At 37.5% G+C, this 22,172-nt stretch overlaps 1 protein-coding gene and 1 long non-coding RNA gene across 3 annotated transcripts; one reads left to right on the top strand and one right to left on the bottom strand.

The window, feature by feature from the left end:
- Nucleotides 1-836: 836 nt before the first annotated feature.
- Nucleotides 837-10,069, bottom strand: hnrnpa3 (heterogeneous nuclear ribonucleoprotein A3). Of its 2 annotated transcripts, none has more exons than XM_007546515.2 (11): nt 9,990-10,069; nt 7,775-7,897; nt 7,524-7,670; nt 7,225-7,435; nt 7,040-7,129; nt 6,861-6,932; nt 6,667-6,711; nt 5,359-5,496; nt 5,165-5,278; nt 4,998-5,066; nt 837-1,960 (listed from the first exon to the last, which is right to left on the bottom strand). In XM_007546515.2, exons 1-10 carry the CDS (start codon nt 9,993-9,995, stop codon nt 5,014-5,016), a joined length of 999 nt encoding a protein of 332 aa, XP_007546577.1. In that variant the 5' UTR covers nt 9,996-10,069; the 3' UTR covers nt 837-1,960; nt 4,998-5,013. The 2 variants fall into 2 exon arrangements, with proteins under 2 accessions (XP_007546577.1, XP_007546576.1); XM_007546514.2 differs by lacking the exon at nt 837-1,960 and adding an exon at nt 4,237-4,895.
- On the top strand, nt 7,996-17,448 carry LOC103134324 (uncharacterized). The gene is made up of 3 exons (XR_475822.2): nt 7,996-9,624; nt 10,003-10,124; nt 16,511-17,448. It is a non-coding gene; the product is annotated as an uncharacterized LOC103134324 (long non-coding RNA).
- The last annotated feature ends 4,724 nt before the right edge of the window (nt 17,449-22,172 follow it).

Genomic DNA, 22,172 nt, shown 5'->3' with positions numbered 1-22,172 from the left:
GATCTAACAAAACCAGAACAGACAAAAGTTCATTATCTGAGGCCAGGAGAAAATCATTTGTAACTTTCATAAGTACTGTTTTAGTGTCATGATGACCTTTGAAACTTGACTGAAACTCTTCAAACAGGTTATTTCTATTTAGATGCACACACACTTGATTAGCAACTATTTTCTCAAGAATTTTAGATGAGAACCCTAAGTCATAAAATTAAAAATGCTCCACATTCCTAAGAAAATGTACTGTAAATCTGAAACAAAAAAAAATATTCTGCCCTTTAGTAAACAAATAATTTGGTAATCTTAACTAAGAAAAAATGTACCTCTAGTCTGATTTAATATCAGACAGGATATTAGTGAAAATATAGTGAAAACACATACCTGGTTTCAACAGATTGGAGCTAAAGCTAGCTAAGTCAATGTCAAAGTTGAAGGTCACACTATGCAAATGAAGACAAAATTTCCAACATTGTTAACTATAAAATGTTGATTTGTGGTTATTGTTGGTGGAGAGGCATGAAAGATATAGTTGCAAAAAAATTGGAAATGTCTCCGTTTAACACTGTAGTGGATGTCATCAGCTTAGGTAGGAAAAAAAAAAAAAAACACAATCAGATGGAAAAAAAAACATGCAGTAGAAGAATTAAAGCTGAAAAGTTGTGACCTGTTTGAAGCTTAATTCATTTTCTAGGTGAAAGTTGATTTGCACATGTCTGCGATGAGTGAGCCAAATCTCATAAATTATGAATGAATGAAATACCGTGAAGCGTTATTCACACAATAAAGGAGCTTCTACGACAAGACACCGGGTTGTCAGTTCAAAAATAAAAACAACCACCGATAGAAAAAAGTAACTTTTATTAGGACGAACACAACACATCACGGTTTACATGAAAATCAGAGCAGCTGATAAACACTGTCATGCTGTTGCCGAGCCGGGAAACATTGTTGGTAACAAGAGAACAGGTTGTTCCAGTCAAGATGGCGCTACAAAAGCACAGGCTCAGAGCTGCAGGTAGAGGTTTGTCAAAACAACGATCAGTCTGAACCTGTTTGGCATGCTGATGTTTCAGGGCTCTTTTAAAGATTATTGTGAACTTCAAGATACAAACATGTCAGTGCTGTTTTTGGCCAGCTATGTGAAACTGAGCACCAACTTTTATTACTTTATTTGCTCCAAAGATTGACAATCTTTAAATGCATAATGTGTGTGGTCTGCAACTCAAGATTCAACATTACTTAAGTAAACACGTCTTTAATTAATAATACCTACTAGGAGCAACATTCCCCCGAAATTGCTATCCAGCAGCTATACAACAAAAACTGTTGCCACTTATACCTGAGTAGGGTTGGCCAATATAACTAAATGTATAGAGTGCTGTTCCCTTGTATATGACACTGTGATAAGGTTGATGCTGTCCATTGCTTTTCTATGCACTTGTGTAGACCTCTTGATTCTTTAACTAGTTTTTATGTTGCAAAGTTGTACTTTACTGGGGTGCTTTTGCTGTTGACATCTTAAACTAAAACATGTTTTTTGAATAAGACCAAACAGATAAAAACTGGTGTATTTAATGTCAACTGTACCTTGGCAAATGTTAGCAAAATTGAACAAATGTACTCTAATCTGTTCAAACATGTTCTCTTTTGTACAGTTGTGATGAAACTGACGGAATTTAATAGAAAAGTTTTTTGGCCAACAAATTATGTGTTTCACCGCTATTAGGATCTCTGACAATTGTAGTGCGATAAAACATCAAGAATTGGTGAACAAAAGTCAAAAACTGGGCAACAATCTTTAAGACACATTTTTATATAAGATGATTAGTCAGAACAAGTAGTACTAATACATGACATTGGAAAACCTTTGATAATGTCAAAAAATGTCTTACCCATCCAGAACCTCCCATGTTATCAGGCCTTTACAGCATTTTCAGCAAGAAGAGAATGCCCATTTCCACATCTGTAAATCAAGCAAAGTGGTTACTCTTACCTGCTCCTTCTTCTCGAATCAGCTTTTTCTGTGAAATACTCGCTTCCCTTTTCTTGTTAATGTCTGACATCTAGCATTTGGAGGTTAAACTTCTGTATCTCACTCAACAGGATCTCCAGTGTGTCCAGGACCTAAGTCTTTCTTCGCTAGCACCATCTGCTGAGGAGCTTAGCTAGCCTTGGAAATGAGATAGATGCTCACTACCAGGAATGACACTGCAAGCTTCTTCGGTGGGTGTTGTGCTCCGTGCTGCCTTCTCCCTTCTCTCTCAAATTGCTGACTGGTCCACTGTGCTGGGGGATGAAGGTGTTCTGTCTGACAGTCATCTGCAATCCTTCCACACTAGCGATGCTGAGGGCCCAACTGCAGGAGGTTGTAGCTTTCAGTCCTACTCCCCCCTCCAAACACTGTCATTTGCATGAGCTGTTTTCTAGAGTCAGAGCCTCCCTTTGCATTAACCCTATACACATTAAGAAGTAAATAACACACTGTATGGAAACATACACACCACAGTCACCCGAAGAGATACTCCTTGAACTTTTTGTCTCATTACAACAACAAATTCCAGAGTAAATGTATTAGATTGTTGATAGGCCAACACAAAGTTACTCATAATGGTGAAGTTGACAAATAAAAATCTGAAAAGTGTAGTACATTTGTATTTGTCCTCCCTGAGTCTTTAGATTGCAGAAGAATATTTTACTGACATTACAGCAGCAGGTCTTTTTGCGGCATATCCACCAGCTTTGAACATCTAGACACTGAAAATCAAGCTCAAGGTGATTAAGACCGCATGGAGCGCATCTGTGAACATAATTTCTCAAGTCTTACAACAGTTTCTCAGTTGGGTTAAGGTCTGAACTTTGGTCATTCTAGGATGTGAATCTGCTTTAATGGAAGTTGTTCCATTGTTAATGTAGCTGTGTGTTTTAGGGTTAACGTCTTACTAATAGTAAACCACCGTCAAGCCTTTTATAGCCCTCTACAACTCTTCCTTTCAATCACTTCACAAAAATGTTATCCCAGAATAACGCTGCCACCACGTTTCACGGCGATACACCACATATGTGGTTTTGAATGTGAACAAAATGTCTTGTCTGCGCTTGTGTTTTTACTACTTGCTAAATGGTTAAAGGCAAACTATAAATGAGTCTTCCGATGGCTTATTTTCAACAACAGCGCACGTTGAGTGGTTGTTCATGTTATAATTCTAATCTGGCTGCCATCAGATCTCAGTGTGAAGAGTCCTAAAGTGACCTGAATTCCAAAACATGGATAGTACACGTCAACATGAATCTACCAGTAACAATCTGAAGACGTTGCACAATAATAACTGTCAACAACCTGATAAGCTCCATCAGTGGTGCCTGCCAAACCTGTTTTGTCTGTTGTTTACATCTGATCTTCCAGCTCTCTTCCTTACTGAAAAATTTGTTATGAAACTGTGAAGTTCGTAACAATTAATTGAAGAAAAAACTAATTATGCTGTTCAGGATGTCGAAGTTGTATTTGGGTAACTTTTACCTACAGTGTGAACGTAGCCTAATGGTTGTCTTGCTGACAGATATCCCACATGGGCTACAGATCGCTGCAGCTCCTGTAGAGTAGCCATGGGTCTCATTAGTCCTTAATAGTTCAGGTGAATTGCCACATCTTAGCCGGTTTGCTACTTTGAAATAAAGATTTTAACAGTTCTTGTCCAGAAGAAGTTTGGATTGTTTTCTAACTTTCTCCCAGCGCTATCTGTTGTGTTCCTTGGTCTTCATAATGCTGATTTTTCTGAAATATGTCCTTACGGACCTCTGAGCCAATCACAGAACATCTGGATTTATACTGAGGTTAAATTAGGCACAGGCAGACTCTATTTACTAATTAACTGACGTCTGAAGGCAACGTCTTGAACTCGATTTATTTTATTCAAGGATCTGAGAGTAAATGGGGTTCAATACAAATGCATGCCATAATTTTAATTTTTTTTTTTTTTTGGTGTGTAAACTCCTCAAAAACCATAAAATCTTTTTTCTTACACTTCACACTTATGTACTACTTTGTGTTGGTGTATAATACAGAATCTCAACAAAATACATGCAAGTTCGTAGTTGTAACGGGACAAAATAGGAAAGAAAACACTACTTATAAAACCTTCACAGTTAATTTGAACAGGCTACACCAACATTTCATTGACATGGAAAAACAATAATCTGTGGCTTATTTAAATCTTTGCTGAACCAATAATGCACCGAACCTCATGTTACTTTACTACACAATTTTATTTTGTCTTTTTTTTTTTAATCTAATGAAAATATGTGAACAATCTAGAATCTGGTTTGCTGGGAACATAAGGAGTAAGGGATTCTCTTGGTTCTAATCTAGTCTCTTTATACTTGTACACTGGTACTACGAAGGATTTACATACTGTGCTTTACATACAAAAATTAAAATACACTTGACACTTGCATTCAATAAATCATAATAACTTCAGAAAGAAGAAATTCTAGCTGATCTAACGGCCTGATGTAACAAAAAACAACTTAAAGACAAATAATTGGCCGGCAGAAAACCAGGCCATAAAAAAATTAAAGTAAAAAAAATGTAGGACTGAAGTTTAAAAATTTTTTTGCTCTTTTTCCCCAACACCATAGGCACAATACACACACACTTTAGACGCAGAAAAAAGGAAAAACTTTCTCAGCAGGGAAACATCTAGCACAATTAGGGAAGTGCATCATCTGAACTCATGTCTTGTTCTTACAGTCCTTCTTCCTTTAACTTCTCCGACTTAGCTGCAGTTAAGTCTGACTTCTGTGTTCCTCTAATGCTTTCAGATGACTGCCTCAAAGTAACCTGCAGCTTTCCTGACAATTCCTTTGCTCACCTCCTCGCCTCTCCTGCTAAGAACTGAAGCCTGTTGAATGGATACAGGATAGAACAAATAGTTAATCTGCACTTTCATGAGGCTCACTCTGTACTGTGCTACGAGGCTGGAGTGAGACTTAACGCCACTTACCGAAAACATGCTGCGTTCAATACCGCCGTGAGCCGTAGCCTCCGCCACTGCCTCCAGAGCTGTAGCCACCTGGAATTAAGGAGTAATCACCATAAAATGATGTTGTTCTTAATCCGGAGATGTGTTTCAAAGTCTGGATTACGCAGACTTTTCAAGGTAGAACTCACCACCATATGGTCCACCAGAGTTTCTGCCAAAGTTATTTCCCTTCATTGGCCCATAGTTTGACTGCTGTCCTCCATAATTTCCAAAGTCGTTGTAATTTCCACCCCCTCCATATCCTGAAAAGGTAACTCAAATTTGAAGCAATACCTCCAAAGCGTAAGTGGCACATTTAATTTTGAGAGGATAAAATTTTTACCTCCCCGGTTGCCTCCATAGCCTCCATCGCCACTGCCACCAAATCCCCCGCCCTGGTTTCCGTAGCCTGGACCGCCACCTCCGTAACCCCCTCGGCCACCTCCATAACCAGGTCCACCACCATAATTTCCTCCCGGACCTGGGAAAGCAAAGAATGACCAATTCAGTACTGCCTTACCGTTTAAAACCTTACTCTGCAAAATCATCAAAATGATAAAGGTTTAGTTCTTATCTCTGTGAAGATGTGGGCAATAATAGTTCATCTAACTGTTGTAGACTTGTAGTACCAGCTTGTAGAAAAGTTTAATTTTCTTTACTTTCATTTTAAACAGAAGCTGGTCTTTCTCTTTTACAAGACCAGTCCACTTATGGGTACTAATGAAGTTACTTACCATCCCTGATTCTAACTTTTTAAAACAACTCAAATTATGGTCATGTTGGTGAAATATAACCCTGCATTAGCGGTTATTACACGTCTTCATCAGGGAGTCCTAATCTTTATGTATATAGGTCCAATTATGTTTCTAGATTAAGTAAAATATCCAGAGCACCTGGTGATTTATAAACCCTTTGAAGAAAAGAAATGGTACATTATGCATACAAATATTTGTGAGCCTAAGCTGTTACAGTCTGTACTGAGTGTTCCGTTTTATTTGGAGGAAACCATTTTGTTCCTCAACAAAAAATAATTTCACACTGCAGAGAGATATGTGCACACACCACGGACTGACATTGGACCGCAACCTCCAGCTGTTTTTATGCCTTGTTGATAAAATGTTCTTTCTTCTGTTCAATTTAAATTTACGTGAACAAAACTTATAAAAGGAGCTTTGCTCCAGCTTCATCAATCAAGTTTGCTCTTTGCATGACAAAATTAATAATAAATGGGTTAATAGGAACATGATGTACTGTGCTCAGGCCTCTCCCACTAAGTGAGCGGTCTGAGCAGGCTCTCATCACAACTGGCTCCCTTTTACTGCAAACGTCTGTGAAAAGTTGAAACCCTCCCGATTTGTTAGATCAAATACCATGATGTTCCATTTTTATATGCTAGGTGTTTTTATAGGCAGCTGATCAGGGGGGCTGATGCAGGTTATAAATAGTTTTAGTTTTACAACATCCTGGAGATTGAATCACTTTTCTAAAAACTCACTCCAGGATGACATCTGTAATACAGACAAGAGAGCTACTACTTCACAGCGCTTCATTTCCAAACATTCCAAGCGGCACTTTAAGCATTTTGTACAGAAATAATGGTGGCAGTGGTGCTTATTTTAACTCTAAATGATACTGAAATTAAGTTTCATACCATTGTCAAAATCATCATTATAACCACCGCGTCCTCCATAGCCATCTAGAAAAAAAAAAAGCACATTATTGTCAAACAGTGCATTTAAAATAGGACCAGGTTAAATGCTTCAGATATCCGACTTTCTCTACATAAAAGTAGGTTCTTTCCAAATCATTATTAAAGTCAACAACATACATCTGACGTATACAAACCTCGACCAAAGTTACCGCCACCTCCAAAATTTCCGCCTCTGCCCATGAAGTTTCCTGATCCTCCGCTCCTTCCTGATGGGTGACATTTTAGAAACATTCATTACACAACTGACTCGCCACCTACAATTCAGGCATAAAATAGCTGCAGTTTCACATTTTTATCTCATAGCGAACCTCACCTCGGTTACTGGATATAGCATTCATTTCCTGTTTAGATAGCGCTTTCCTAACTTCACAATTGTGAAAGTTTATTGTGTGAAATTTCTGGGCTGCAAGAAAAATGCAAAAACAAAACACATAATCATAGACTGATTTTTTTTTTTTTTACAAAATATTTATTTTCTAACTTAAAGCAAGTACGTACCGACAATTTTGTCCACAGTGTCATGGTCGTCAAATGACACAAAGCAGAATCCTCTTTTCTTTCCGGTGGAGCGCTCCTCCATTATGTCAATACAGTCAATCTTTCCGTATTTCTCAAAATATTCCCGAATGTGGTGCTCCTCTGTGTCCTCTTTGATGCCGCCAACAAAGATCTTCTTCACCGTCAGATGTGCTCCAGGTTTATTAGAGTCCTTTAAGAGAAATTCTAGTGAGCACCAACGCCAACCACACCAACACGGCTGTAGCATCTGATTTCTGGTTTGAGGTGTAGATTTTTACCTCTCTGGACACAGCCCTCTTGGGTTCAACAACTCGCCCGTCAACTTTATGAGGCCTCGCTTTCATGGCCTCGTCAACTTCAGTTACAGAGGAGTAAGTTACAAAGCCAAACCCTCTGGATCGTTTACTGTTAGGATCCCTCATCACCTAAATGCGATATAAAGATAGACAGATTCAATTGTGTGCAAGTGAATTGCTTGTGTTATTACTATGTGGGAAAGTCTTTAATAGACTATGATAAATCTACAAACCACACAATCTGTGAGAGATCCCCATTGCTCGAAATGGGCCCGTAAACTCTCCTCTGTGGTTTCGAAGCTCAGACCTCCGATAAACAGCTTTCGGAGCTGTTCTGGTTCTTTCGCCTCACGGTCCTTTCAAAGCAAAACGCAAGAAGAATTTCAGCAGAAAGTCATGCAAGTGGAGACGGTTGTTGAAAAACAAAACATGGCACTTTTAGTGTTTCAAAAAAAAATGCAAGAGCACAGACATTAACAACTTGTGAAATAACTGGACATGCCCTTCAAACAAAAATATTCACATTATAAATAGGAATATTATTCTAATATTACATAGACTGATAAACAAGCAAAAAAAACAAAAACAAAACAGGTTCCAGGTTGACACACAACCATTTTGCTTTACTGCAGTTGCTGAATCTTACAGGTGCTCACATGCAGCAAACAGTGCATGTGTCACGTGTGCTATGAAATTACAGGATGGAATGTCATTGTACTTTCATTTAAAAATGTTTTGCTCTAGAAACACTGATCTGAAGAGATGGCATCAGGATGTTTTGAAACAGGCACACTGCTCTTTGTCTGGAAAGGGAAAAGAAGGCACCCAGCTGTGCTGACCCTGTGCAAGATAATTTCACAAGAGTAAACCGTGAAATTTAAGATGCCTTAACTGCACTGTAAAGTTGCTGCACCACTGAAAATATCAATGTGTGTGAGAGGCTGTTGTCATACAGTCTGTGTTGATGTTAACCCTTTCAGAAGCTCATGTTTAAAATGTGGCTACCACACAGACAAATGGCAGACTGACCAATGCGCCTTTACATTTCAACAAATTATTACTCTTCTTGTGTGTAAGAAGAGTAATAGACCATAATGACTCCAATAAAGCTTTTACTATTACAGGAAAATGTGGATGCAGCAATTTGTGATTTTGTAATGTGGTAATAATATTCCCTCCGAAATCCTTTTTTACTCACTATGGATTGAAATTAGCAACAAATTATTATTATTATTTTTTTCAAAAGCATGCATGATTTGCTGAAGGTGCATATACCTATTAAACAGACATAGTTTTTTTTTCTATGATTAAGAAAATGGTCAAAAAATTGTCATGACAATTTCTAGATTTAATGTTTTTGATAATTACAGGGATACAGTTTCAAATGAAGTCTGCTTTCTATGATGGGACCTGTTTCAACAGAAACGTAAATAAAAAATAACACAGGGAATAAAATATGAAATACATTTTGTACATTTATTATGAACTAAACAGTGAACTCTTCTAATTTGCAGGACTTCATGGAATAATAATGACACGTCCTCAAAAATGTATCATTACTATCAAAAATCTTATGTATAAATCTTGTGTAGAAAAACTGAAAACATTTTTAAATGTGTTAATGTTATTCTTGCATATATTGTTTCACTACGAACTATGGTCTATGTAAATATGCTCAGGGAATAGTCAAGATTATTCAAAAGTAATGCAATAACATCTATACAGACAAAATAGGGTGCCTGCTGAACACTAGAACTTTACGTCTAGGGACCCCACTGTTGTTGGTGACCTTTTTAATCTGCGAGGCACAAGCAAACGCGGACAAACGTATATCAACCTAAATTTCAATTAATATGTTGCAGGAACTGCCTATAGTGGTTGTTTTTGACTACTGACAGGCAGAGTCCCATAATGAAAAACAGTCCTTCATATTTAAATAAGGTAAGCAAAACTAATGGGAAACAGCTACGTTTAATAAGACTCTCAGATATTACGTTGAAGAATCTTAATTAACTTGAGAAGTGTCACCTGCCTTTACATCGTATTTCATGTCAAAATGGCTGCTGCGACAAGAATTAGCACGGTAAGACCAGTAGCTAACATCCCTTTGCTTCATTCATTAGAGCTGTGGGTTATAACACTAACATATAACAGATACATATAAATAAGGGAAAATATTTTAGTCCGTTTTAAGCGTTAAAGTGAGGAAATAATCATTATTTTTAGGTACACTGCTAGCTGTAGTAATTATGAAGCCGTTAGCTTAGCATTAGCGCTAGCTAATAACAGCGTTACTAGGCATAGTGAGGTACCGAGAAGGAGTGAAATTGCGGGTAGCGCCATGCAGCCTTTATTTAAATCTTACATTTTTGTTTAACATAATAGAAATAATGGCTTTGAATATTTCTGCATGTATGTGTTTATTTTTAATGGTTAACAGCATCTTACCTCCATTTTGCAGATATGCAGGGCGGAGACGTTAAATGTATCACGTGACCTTCTTACGTCAGCTTGTGCTACTTCTCTAAAAGTTTTACAAGAAAAACCTTAAATATAGACGGCAACGACCGGTTTATGCATTGAGTAAGTTGCACAAATTGTTATACGTATTATTATTTGACTTCAGTTCAATTAAAACTGAAGTATGATGATTGGTAGCCTTGTCATTGCTATTTTGTGAGGTCATTTCAAAATAAGAATTGTCGCCACCTTCTGGCTAAAAATGAAAAACACCGTGAGTGTTTTCTCGTGTCAACAGCAGTGGTGTTCAAAGATGAAATATCCACTGATTTTTTGTTTTCTTATTAGGGGGGGTTGGAGGGGGGAATGTTCAGAAAAGATATTTAGAAACAAAAATGAATTCTACAATTATTGCTAATGTCATTTTTTTAATGTAAAAATAAAAATACATTCATAAGTGGATGAATATAATATAATTGTTGAGGTTTTTCGTGCCTTTATTATACTCTAATTGAAATGTGAATTTAATGCTTTACTTTGGTTTAAAAAAAGTTTGTCACAAGTGTCTTCCACTGTTACTGTGTGAATTGGAATAGAAAAAGTCTGGTAAATATTATTGTATACAGCGGGAATGTTATTATTTCAAATATCTGTACTGTCATTTACACAGCTTTTACATTACTTAATTACTGACAATACATACAATATTTTTTATTGCACAAGTATACATGCACATTTGGTTCATTTTTTTAATGACAGTACTCAGTTTCACATGCACATTTCTGTGAAACAGAATATGCTATTTTTAATAACCTTACAGTATAATTTTTTTATGTTGTAAATGTTCCCTTACTATGTGGTTTTATGTTTTTCTTTTTTTTTTTTTTACATCTTTTAGTTTAGTTTGAATAAGTGCACTTTTATTTATCTTTGTCTTGCTGCTGGCACACCTGAATTTCTCATGGGACAATAAAGCATACTTCTATTGTGTGCTCTTAAAATGTATGAATAAGCTGGTTTATCTGCTGTTAACTTATCAATAGCTATGCCTGTCATGCATATTTGAGCAGCTATCAGACTCTGAGTATGAAAAGTCTGATAACTGGACATATGTACAAAATGTTAGAGATAAGTTGAGGCAGTATTAATCAGTTGACATGTGCACTTTCTGGAACTATGTGAACTTGCTTCTAATGTACTGAGTGCAAACAGCAATAGTGCACTACAATAAATAGCTTAAGATAATTTGTTACTCCCAATACCATAAAAAAATTATGGAGGAAAGTACAACATACAACATGAATTAAAATGCATGTTCAGACTTCTCTGTAAAGTAAATTGGCGGTAAGTGGCCATGACTTTAAGCTACAGCAAAATTTCAGTTTCCCTCTGCATTTTTTCATGTTAGACATTAATTTCTACTCCCAAAATAAACAACACAACCCTCTTTTTTTTTTTTTTTTAAACTTACATAATTTGCACTGAAAGGGACATTTATATTCATTTCTGAATTTTTTATTTTTATTTTTTTCCCCCAACTTTTTTGCAGATTGGGATTTAGGAATAATTTCTTCAAACTGCAAATCCGATGAAATTGACAGAAAACATTTACATTCTTTTTAGCTGCAGTTCTGCAGCATTTTTCCATCTGTAATTTTCAGAGCAGGTTGAAGAAAGATACCCGACTGGAAAAAATATGATGCATGAGCCAGATGCTACTTAGCCTTGTTGAAGCCGACTGGCATCTTCAAAATATATGACACTTTTACGGTTTAAACAATGTCCGTCATTAACTTTATAGTAGTATGTGAGGAAAATACAGCCCCAATAAAAAGGGGTAATGTTTCTCTGACACGGTTAATGATGACTATTTATGATCCGTCCATAGTTCAAATTTAAGAGCATGTCTGATTTGATTCTTTTAGTCCACTGCAATTACTTCATTTGCCCAAACACTGAGGCATTATTGTTTAGTACAATATTTGTGCTTATGTAATCTCAAAGTATTGTATTGCATAAGCATGTGAACATTGTCTTTGGCTTGAACAGGACCCTGTTTGACTGTTACTGGATAATAAATGTATTGGAGACTTTAACGGTAATAAATCATTCACACATTTGCCGTAGTCTCACATATAAAGCCCTCAGTAATTAAGCTCCATCAGACATCAGAGATCTGATTGTTTCATATATTCCTAGCAGAACACATCAGCCTCAGACTGCAGGTGGTTTCTAAAGTTTCTAAAAGCAGAATGGCAGGCTTAACTTTAAGTTGTCAGATTCCTATTCTGTGGAAACAGTTCTTAGTTTTAGTTTATGAGTCAGACACGCCTGTCTACTTTTAAGCTTTCCGTCTTGATTAAGCCAATAGTTATATCTAAGCACACTGATCAGTTAGTTAGGAAGTAGAGAAAACAAAGTCATTGTTTTTGGAGTGGTCATCAAAAAATTCAACTTTTAATTGCAGGGCCTTGCCTCAGCAGAAAAAAACATATTACATTAAAAAATGGTTATTAAAATGTAAAGCAGCATAACCATTGAAATCCCTAACAATAGAACACAGAACTGAAGGATTAAGTTATTATTTGTAGCTCTTAAAATGATCTCTATCCTCAAACTTAATTAAGTAGTAATTTACCCTGGAGCATCAACACAGGAACACAAGAAACATGCAGTTCAAGAAAGGCATTAAGCTACTTTTTGATAACAAAGGAAACGGGTAGAAAGAAAAACTACTTGCCCAACCTTGTTTATAATTACATTAAAAACAATAATTAAAAATTTATAGCAACTCGGATTAAGACAAAGATGAGGACACAACGTTATATCTGCTACACAGAGAGAGCAGGATGAAGATCTTCATTTAGTAAAATATATATAACAATGTCTTAAGTGTTTGGGATTTAAAAACTGATCAGTATCCTTTCACTGAGACCTGTTATTTCAGATGTTATTTAACCCATTGTGAATCAAATCAAAGTGAAAATCCCTCACGATAATAAAATAAGCCATATGAGTTCTAAGATCGTACTGTTCAACCATTTGTAAATGCATTTCATTGTAAGACAAAAGCTTGACCTTTTGACCCTATGATCTGAACCGGCTGCTTGCAGATATAGTCTAATAAATATGACAAGGTTGTAAATTGTGAAATCCTAATGAAGATTAGCTATCGAGGAATATTTTATCTGCTTCTTATGTAAATCAGAATAGGCAACTTGATCAGATTAAACTGTCAAATATGGTCAGTAATGTAATATTAAGGTATTTAGGTAATGTTCTATAGTGTCTTTTGTCTGCTTCTTCCTGTAACAGATTTTAATGTTTTATATAAGACCTTTTAAATTACGTTAATATCTTAGTAAAAAGTGGACACATTTATGGCTGGAGGTAAAGGACCGGTTGGTGGTCCTTCTACGAATCTGGCCTGGCATCCAGTAGGACAATCAAACACAACAAACCCGGTGGCTTGTTTTTTTTACGTCCCAGAGTCACCAGTGCCCACAATAAACCCACGCTCAGCAGCCATTGCTGCAGCATCTCATTGCTGAGACACTGCGTGTGGGATTTGCAAGGAGGAGATGAGCTCAGCAAGTCGACTGCAGCAACAGTAAACAGGGCAGTATCAGCCTCTCACAGATGTGGTTTGATGGATGCTCGGCGTACACCTTCTCGCCCTCGCCTCGGCACAACATGTTTGTTTGGTTGTTGATCACACCCCCTCAGTCTTTATGCCTAACTGCCCCCTGACACAAAGATACATCACCGGTCCCACACATCTCTGCTGGCCACGGACAATTCGATTCAGTGCTCTTGTGGAGGCTGCTTTTGACTTTCAGAAAACATTTCAGGAAAACAGCTGCACATGGTGTTACTTTTCCAAATCACACAGCTACTGTTTTAACGCCACAAATGTGTATCCCGGGTGTTCCGAGGTGGGATTTAGGTTCAATTAGCAGTTAATTTGCATTAAATAAAAAAGAAAATGACCAAAATTGTTGGTTAATTATGCTCATAAAAGTGCTCTCTGCCCCAATTTACCATAAAACCCTGCAGTCTCGGGCTTGGCTGTAATTTTCTTCAGCAACAAATGTGTGATATAATGTCCTGCTGAGATAGAGAGGGATGACATCCTTGTCTGGGCCGAAAGGCAGTACTTACCACAGAACCACGATTAAATAATTAACAAGAGTTTTATTCCTATTTTACGCCCCCAAATTATGGTTTGCTATAAATCCGCAAAGCCAGCTATAGAGAACCGTGTCAGCAAAAAATTCAAGTGCAGTACATCATTAGAGGGAGGAGTCAGTGACTGCAAAATATCTGTGAGGTGAATCTAACCCTTTCCCCTTCAGTCTTATCAGGAGGCCAAGGTAAAAATCAGAAGTGCTGGTGTTTGTGTTGAAGGCTCTTCTGATTGCCTTTTCACTTTGTCAGAGAAAATTATCCAACAGTAGGTGGCACCAAATCATCATTCTCAATATAAGTGATTCTGAACTACATCATGCAAGCAGTGTCAGGAAATATTAAGCTGTCCAAATACCAGCATACTGACAAACATTTTAAATTGTCTTAAAATATCATTTTACTTGTATATTTATGAATGCTTAGATTTTAATACAAGATGAAGATAATCTGAAAAACAATTTTTTCCAAGTAATTTCTTCATTTATAAAAATAACTAGGTCCTTTGTGGAAAAAAAAAAGACTCCCTCACTTCCTTAAAACACAAGATAGCTGTGATTAATCGTGTCCATTGAAAATCTGTGTTCCACTTCATTTGCCAAATCCAGACCTGGATAATGACAGACCTTTTGTATAAAAATAATACACTTAATAGAGCCTGTCTGACAGCATGAAGTAGGCTTGAGAATCTCAAAAAAGCTACACATTGTACCCTAATCAAAATAAATCTAAGATTAAATAAGACGCATTGGCTTCTATCAGTCTAAAACAAATAGTCTTAAACCATCTCTAAGGCTTTTAGAGTCCATTGAACCACAGCATAAGTTATTCTCCGAAATCATGAAACAGTTTGAATATGAGGTGTCACAAAATAATCCAGAACAGCATCTAAAACACTTCAAGCCTCATTTGCTTCAGTTAAAGCATATGCTTGTGATTCAGCAATTGGAAAACGATTCCAAGGCTAAAAATACTTCTGATATAAACCCCCCAAACAAAAGAAAGCCAAACACAACAAACAAATAACAACAGAAAAGAAACAAAACTAAGAGTCATCTCACATTTGCCAAAAACATCACGATGACTCCCAGCAGTTATGTGAACCAAAGAGACAAAACTAGGCAAAGTTTGCTCGGCTCTGGTTTGCCATTTCAGGACTTGGACAAGTTGCTGTAGTTGAGTTCTTCTTTGTGACAGAAGATTCTGTCAGAAAGTTCAGGTTAATTAAAATCCTAAGGTGAACCTTAACCACATTTGGGCAGAACAGTGATTCAAAGCAAACTATCAAGCCCACCTCTGAATAACTGAAAAAAAATATATATATATTTTAAGGTTTTGAAGTGGTATAGTCAAAGTCCAGGTTTCGGTATAATTTAGATGCTGTGTATGATTAAGTTCATTCCCAAATTCCCTCACTGTGGCTGAATTAACAGAAAATCTGCATGGGTAAAGAATCTAACAAAGCAATTCGAGAAATACATTTTCAATTACTCCAAAACGTTGATGGCAGTTTTGCTGCAAGAGAGACACATTCACTCATTAGGTTTAGGGGGCAATTGCCTTTTCCACATAAGGTCAGGTTGGTTTAAAGAGCCATAATAAATTAAACCATCATTTGAATTCTATTTTTTGTATTTAATCTGCCTATCTATACAGCTTTTAAGATTTGTTTGATAATCTGATAGATTTGTGACAAAAAGTAAAACAGAAAAAAGAAAAGATAAACTCCAAAATCTCCAGAGGTTAATCCATATTCAGTATTAAATACACGATTAAGCATTTATCATTACTTGGTTACTAAGAATCAATAAACCAACCTTTCATCAAACTCAAACTTCAGAACGTAGCTCAAACAATTAAAAAAAATAAATAAATAAAAAATGATAAACTCTCAACTGACACCAAAGTTGTGCCAGAATCACATTTTGTTTTGGATGTCCTCTAGATGGCGCCATAGTCCATGAAACCTTTGGCCCTCCAGCTGCAAATCATATCACCTTGTAAATGTCAAACAATATTCTTTGATAGGAAATTACCGTTTCCCCCTGTGTCAAATGTCTGGGTACTTGATTATGTGCAATAATTCCAAATCCTAATTAAAGTTGTTCTATTAGTTTTTTGCCGTTAATATAATTATGAGGGAATGCATTTTTATTATTGACCTATTAGCTGTTGCATTGAGAATCCTCCTTTGAGGGATATTGCCTGCAAATGATTTATTCATTTAACATATTGCTTATTAGCTTTAAAAACATCTACACTATTGTTACTATTATGCTGTCACTGAGATGATGTTGTGAACCTAATGCTCTTTTCAAATACAGCCTCCCTCCCTGCTATTTGTGCCTGAGGGCGTTAAGGTTGACCTTGTCCTGAGAAAGCATAGGCTGGCTGCATGACTCCTCTGGGGAACCGTGTCGCCTCTAACCTGGGCTTGGACGGACGGACGTACGCAAGTGGAAAACTGTGAGGAAATGGACATTTGGAGCAGGGAAACCATGGAGTCAATTTAGTCACTGTCTACTACCTTTTCGCATGCAAGTACAAAGCCAGCCTCACACGTTGGTGTTGACAAGAATTTCTCTCTGAGGAATTTAGGGACAGAACAATTCCTAGCATCTGTTTCCTGCTCTCTTGCTCTGTGTGAAGGAAACAGAGTGTAAATCACACCAAATATAAATAGAGTCAGGATTACATGTTTCAGAAGCTAAAGTTGGTTGCTGTTCCACAGTGTTTTGGTTTTTCAGACACCAACATTTGTACCTGCTGTAAGAAATGAAATAATTAAAAACACTCATGTAAATTAAATATAAAATGCATTGATTAGCCTCAATGAAGTGTATCGAACCAAGGATAATATTTTCTTCACATCCTTTAACTCAGAAACTTTGGATTCAATGTAATCTTTGTGTTAAAGTTTAAAGCACAGAAGAGATTAGCAGGAGCCTCCTCAGATGTAAATAGATCAGAGTTCAATGAACCTCATCCACAGGACGAAATGCTAACATGGTAGAATAATGTATAATCATGCTAATAGGTTGTGTTGATGAAAAATAACTAGTCACGTAGCTGGGTAGCTAGTGCAAGCTAATGCTAGCCATGTCCAACATGCACTCCTCTCCTCCCAAAAAACCCCATCAAATATTTTAATACAGTGTTATAATTATACATGTTCATGGCTAAGTTAATTTATCAATAAAAACCACGTTATTATGTACAAGTGAGTCAAAATATTAAATAAATAGGATCAATTTAACCCAAATATTTCTTGCTAATTAATTTTGGAAATGTCTTTCTTTTCAGTGTAGTGCTGGTAGCCTTGACTGCCACTATAAAAAATGGCTTTGTTTTGTCTTTGGTTCAGAACTTAGTTATCTGGATTTTGCTTACTCATATTTGTGTTCTCTTTCAATCACCTTGTGCATTTATTTTTCCCCAAGGACAGCCACTTCTATGGCTGTTTTGGGATCATTTAATCACGCTCGTCTGCTAGTTGTCCCGGTAGTCACTCCTCCCGGTATTCATTCTCATGGTTGGTTTTCAATCAATATTGGATTTGCTTGTTTCCGTACCTGTTGCCACTCCTGTTGCCTCATATACCTCCCAGTATTTCAACCATGCTGGTTTGTTGGACTTTCTATTATAAAATTAAGCTTTTCATTAAGTTCTACCTTCCTTCTGCGTGCGTTTCCATCCCAGTCCAAAACAAAATACATTAATTTTTGACATTTGTTGGCCATTTGTTGGTTAGCATAACCTTGCATGCTGTGTCATACCTATAATCCAGTCTTGTTTAGTTAAATACAGCCAAGGCTTTGTGAGTGCATGTTTGACCTGGGACTGGGTCACCAATATAACTCAAGTTAGGTTGCTTTTTTTCTTTTCTTGTGGTTCTTCCTTTCTTATTAACCATAATTCCTGATTGTTTTTATTTAGATCTTTTACAAAGGTTTAAAGGATACGTGTACTATACACCAATGGTGGAAAAAATTCAAAATATATTATAAGAAAATATAAAAAATAGTTTTTTGCTTTTGAATCCCTTTCTATGCCATTTTAAAGAACACAAAAAGAGAAAAGTTTGCTATGCCTGGAAACCATCCGGTGCACTGGCCTATTGATGTCCAGAGAAGAGACACAGATAGTGTGTAGTAATAAAAGTCTTTATTTACAGCTCCTCAGCTGAGAGCAACAGAGGAGTGCTGTGTTTCCTTCTGGCACTAATTGACTGCCTGCAGCAGGAGAAACATAGACTCCCTTCCCTGCCCCTCTCCAGCACACTTGTCTCAGATGTAATAGTAAGCACAATGCAATCTCTTATTGAACTTTGAAATTCATTGACCTTTACACAAGTAAGAGGAAGAAGTATTCATTTTGATTACTCTGGATGTATTTATTAGTAGGAGGATTATTCGGTGTAGTTTGTTCCTCTGTGCCACCCTGTAAGACTAATCTTTTTAAAAGCTCATACTGATCCGTGCAGCCCAAAGGCAATTGTGTGCGGTCCATTCAATGCGTGTCCCTTCTTCCTGGGTGAGAAATAAGTAAGTGGGGGGAAGGATGGGGGAGACAGGGGAAAACCATCTTTGCCGTCCCTTAATTCCTGTGCACGGAGCAACAAACGAGCACAAAAGTGCTGCTTTCACAGTTTTCTGTGGCCCGACGTTGAGCTCCAGGCAGAACGAGACAAAGGAACGGCGGGATGATGAAGTCCCGAGCAGCACAGGGCAGGTGTTTCCTCTGTCTCCTGGGAGTACTGCGGAGTACACCTGCCCACCACTAACCCACCGTGATGGATCGATGAGGCAGTAACTGACTCAGCACTTTAAGAGCCCTACCTGGGATTAGAGCACCAAGGACCTGATTGAAACAAACTGTCATCCCACAAACAATAACACACATCCATCTTGAAGGGTCTACTCCTTTTCTTTCCCCTGCGCTTTACCGTCTCTGAGAATGATTGTGCTGTTGATGATGAGAGGGAGCAGCTACATTTCTGTAAACATGAGGTCTGATGCCACTGCTTGGACTCCATATATACAATCTGCATCATTATCAAGCAGATGAAATATGACCTTTGCACCTCGGGGGACATGAGGGCATGTTCAAAAATCTATAAAACTGGCGCATGGATTCCTAAACACGAAGCAGTTCTCATTCAGTCAAGAATTTGCAGGAAGAAAAGGCATGTTTTCACAATGTTTGGAATTAGATAATAGTCTGCTTAAGGACGAATGAGCATAAGGCCTGCAAGGTCCCAGGAGTCGGTGACTAATGCGGTATAATAGCCACTGCTGGCATGGGTCATTTTGCAAGTCAACCCAGGCAAATACTCCACAGTCTTTTACCTAGTTAGATTATGATTACTATCAGTGAGCTTTATAGAAAACAGTTCTCATTATGTCCTCATAAGAAAAAAAAATCTAAACAGGGTTTGTAAAGATTCCAAGAGAAAAGTCTCATCTATTCTAAAAAAAACACACAACAAAAATATGACGGCAATTATTTTTCCTGAACGTATCGCATGCATTTGACAGAACTTATTCAAGACATAACTTCCCATTTTCTGTCTTGAATTTTTTTCTATGATAGGTGCTCTGGCCAAAACAAAGGGGTGGCTTGGAATATTCTTCAGAAACCACATGCAGTGCTTAAATTCAACTTTGGAGGGAGCCTTAAGCTTGATGTTGATCTTCAATCTCACTATTAATTTCTTTTACTTGTCTTTGAGTATTGAGGGAAAGCCTCAAGAAACCATGCAGTTTTCGAGCTACGTGAGCTTTTTTTTAATGAAATATTAATAACACTGACCTTTCAATCTATTTAGTTCGTCATTTTAAAATGAGATTATGTTAATAGGTTTTAAGCAGGAATATCTTACCTGCTGTAGGTAACTCTTGTGGTATGTTCATTTAGCATAAATTCAGATTAGTTTGTATCGATCTTCCTGTTTGAAACAGGCATTGAAACAAAACATGTAGGGTTTCCCACCAGAATAGTTAGCAAAGAGAAAATTAAGGTTGTGTAATTTACTCTTTATTTGAAGACAATTCAATACTGTTAAAGGACTTTAACAGACTTCCTTCTGAGAGCTCACCAGCCAAAGCAGTGCCACTGATTTCCCTTTTATATTGACCAATTTTGATCATTTTTGCGTTCTGCATTTAACACAACTTAAAATAATAGAATAAAACTCCTATTATATATTTTTTTTTATCTGATTTGTTTTTACTTCACTTCTACTTATGGCTTTTACTAGTATGGTGACCACTCAAAGCAATTTACATTGACCTGATTGCACTCAAAAACACTCGTCAAAAACACTCGTCAATTGTCTATACTGCTTGCAAAGTTGCAGGGCTGGTGCATATCTGCAGCAGTCATCGTGCAAGAGGCAGGATTCACCCTGGACACGTCACCTATCCAGTGAAAAAGAACATAAAAAATAAAAAAGGATAGAAAAATATGCACACGCATTTTATTGTCCAAACTGTTTTTGGAGTGAAGGAGGAAGCTGGAATACCTGGAGAGAACTTACACATGCACAGGAAGAACAGGAAAACTCCATGCAGAAACACCCAGTGCAGGATTTGGATAAAGATGCTTCTTGCTGCAAGGTAACAGTGCTACCAACAGACCAATAAAAAAAACTTGAAGGCATCCTTGGATCAAGTGCCTTACTCAGGGGGATATCGAGGAAGAAGCAGAAATGAAAACCTACCATTTTCCAAATGCAGGACTGAGCCACAGCCACACCTGTGGACTTACTGTTGTAATATTTTTGGTTTTTACCAGCCCTATCTGCAGTGGTAAGTACTGTTAACTAAAAAGTTAGCTGTGCTAACCCTATGGCACTAATCATAAACATTAGTTCCACTCATAAAGGCACAAAAGCTAATGCAAAAACGCCAAATTCATCTATGTTGATACATGCTACATATCAGAAGGAGAACATGAGGATGCTCTCAAAACAATATTGTTTTAAGGAAGTAGAAGTCACCTGTGGTCTCAGTTCCTCTGGGATTAACAATTAGCTTTGGCCTCCAGATCTAGCTATAGTTTGTAATAGAATGTACAAAATGAACACAATGATTGTTTAAAGATTAATAAAATAGCTTAGAAAGCTATAATACCTTTTAGGTGGAAGTTGATTTATGGGGATTCTGACCTTAGTTTTGGCTGGCTGTTAGTTTCAGCCTTTCTAATACTTTATTCTGGATTTATACAAATGAAGATGCCAAGAGTTTTTAACTGCAGGTAAACCCCCCACCCCAAAAAAAAAACAAACAAAAAAAAGGCTTACTGTCCGTAACCTTATAGCAGAAATACACTTCAAAAATCCTTTAATATCTCTTATTGTGACATTAGCCTTTAGCTGCTTGGCTCTCTTAGAGACATAACAGTAGAAACAAAGGATTTGGCAAGGCCAACATTTAAGCAACTTTCTCCTGTGGTGACTAAAGTACAACAGCAAGTAGTTCATTAAAGTCGCGCTATCATAACTCATATGCTCGCGGCTAAACAGTGGTGCAAATGTTTAGACGGGGTGCACAGGCTGCTTGATCTGACGGCAGAATCAGAGTATCTGCAGTGCTTTGCTGTATTCAGCCATGCTCTCTTATCTCGTCTTGTTCTGCTTATCTGGCCCGTGTACAGAGTTGGGCTTCGCAATGAGCGTCACGCCCACACCTCGCCCCATGTGGATGGGCCGGCACCCCGTTCCCACACATCCGTCCACACATAAAGCAGACTGGCTGTTTTGAGCTTCCACCTGCGAATCTCCCTCGATGTCCGCGGTACGACGAAGGAGAGGGTTTGCCTCGGCGACACGTCCCTCGTCCAGGTGGCAGTGACAGATTTAGAGGATGTTGTGGACGGAGGTGGACAAAAGGCCGGCCTTTCTGAGGATGTGTGTGACATGTAACATGCAGCGGTGGCGTAGAGTGATGACATCCTCTGTTTAATGAGCACGACCCCATGTTGGAG

This window comes from Poecilia formosa, unplaced genomic scaffold (assembly GCF_000485575.1).
Source record: "Poecilia formosa unplaced genomic scaffold, Poecilia_formosa-5.1.2 Scaffold16, whole genome shotgun sequence".
In the NCBI taxonomy this organism is placed as follows: domain Eukaryota; kingdom Metazoa; phylum Chordata; class Actinopteri; order Cyprinodontiformes; family Poeciliidae; genus Poecilia; species Poecilia formosa.
Note: the sequence above shows the minus strand (reverse complement) of the source record. Positions and strands in the feature narration are given on the sequence as shown.

Excerpts from the sequence above, each read along its gene's own strand:
- hnrnpa3 (XM_007546515.2), bottom strand. Across the intron at positions 7,671-7,774 it reads GATCTCTCACAGATTGTGTG|GTGATGAGGGATCCTAACAG; the intron begins GTTTGTAGATTT and ends TATCGCATTTAG. Across the intron at positions 6,933-7,039 it reads TGCTATATCCAGTAACCGAG|GAAGGAGCGGAGGATCAGGA; the intron begins GTGAGGTTCGCT and ends GTCACCCATCAG.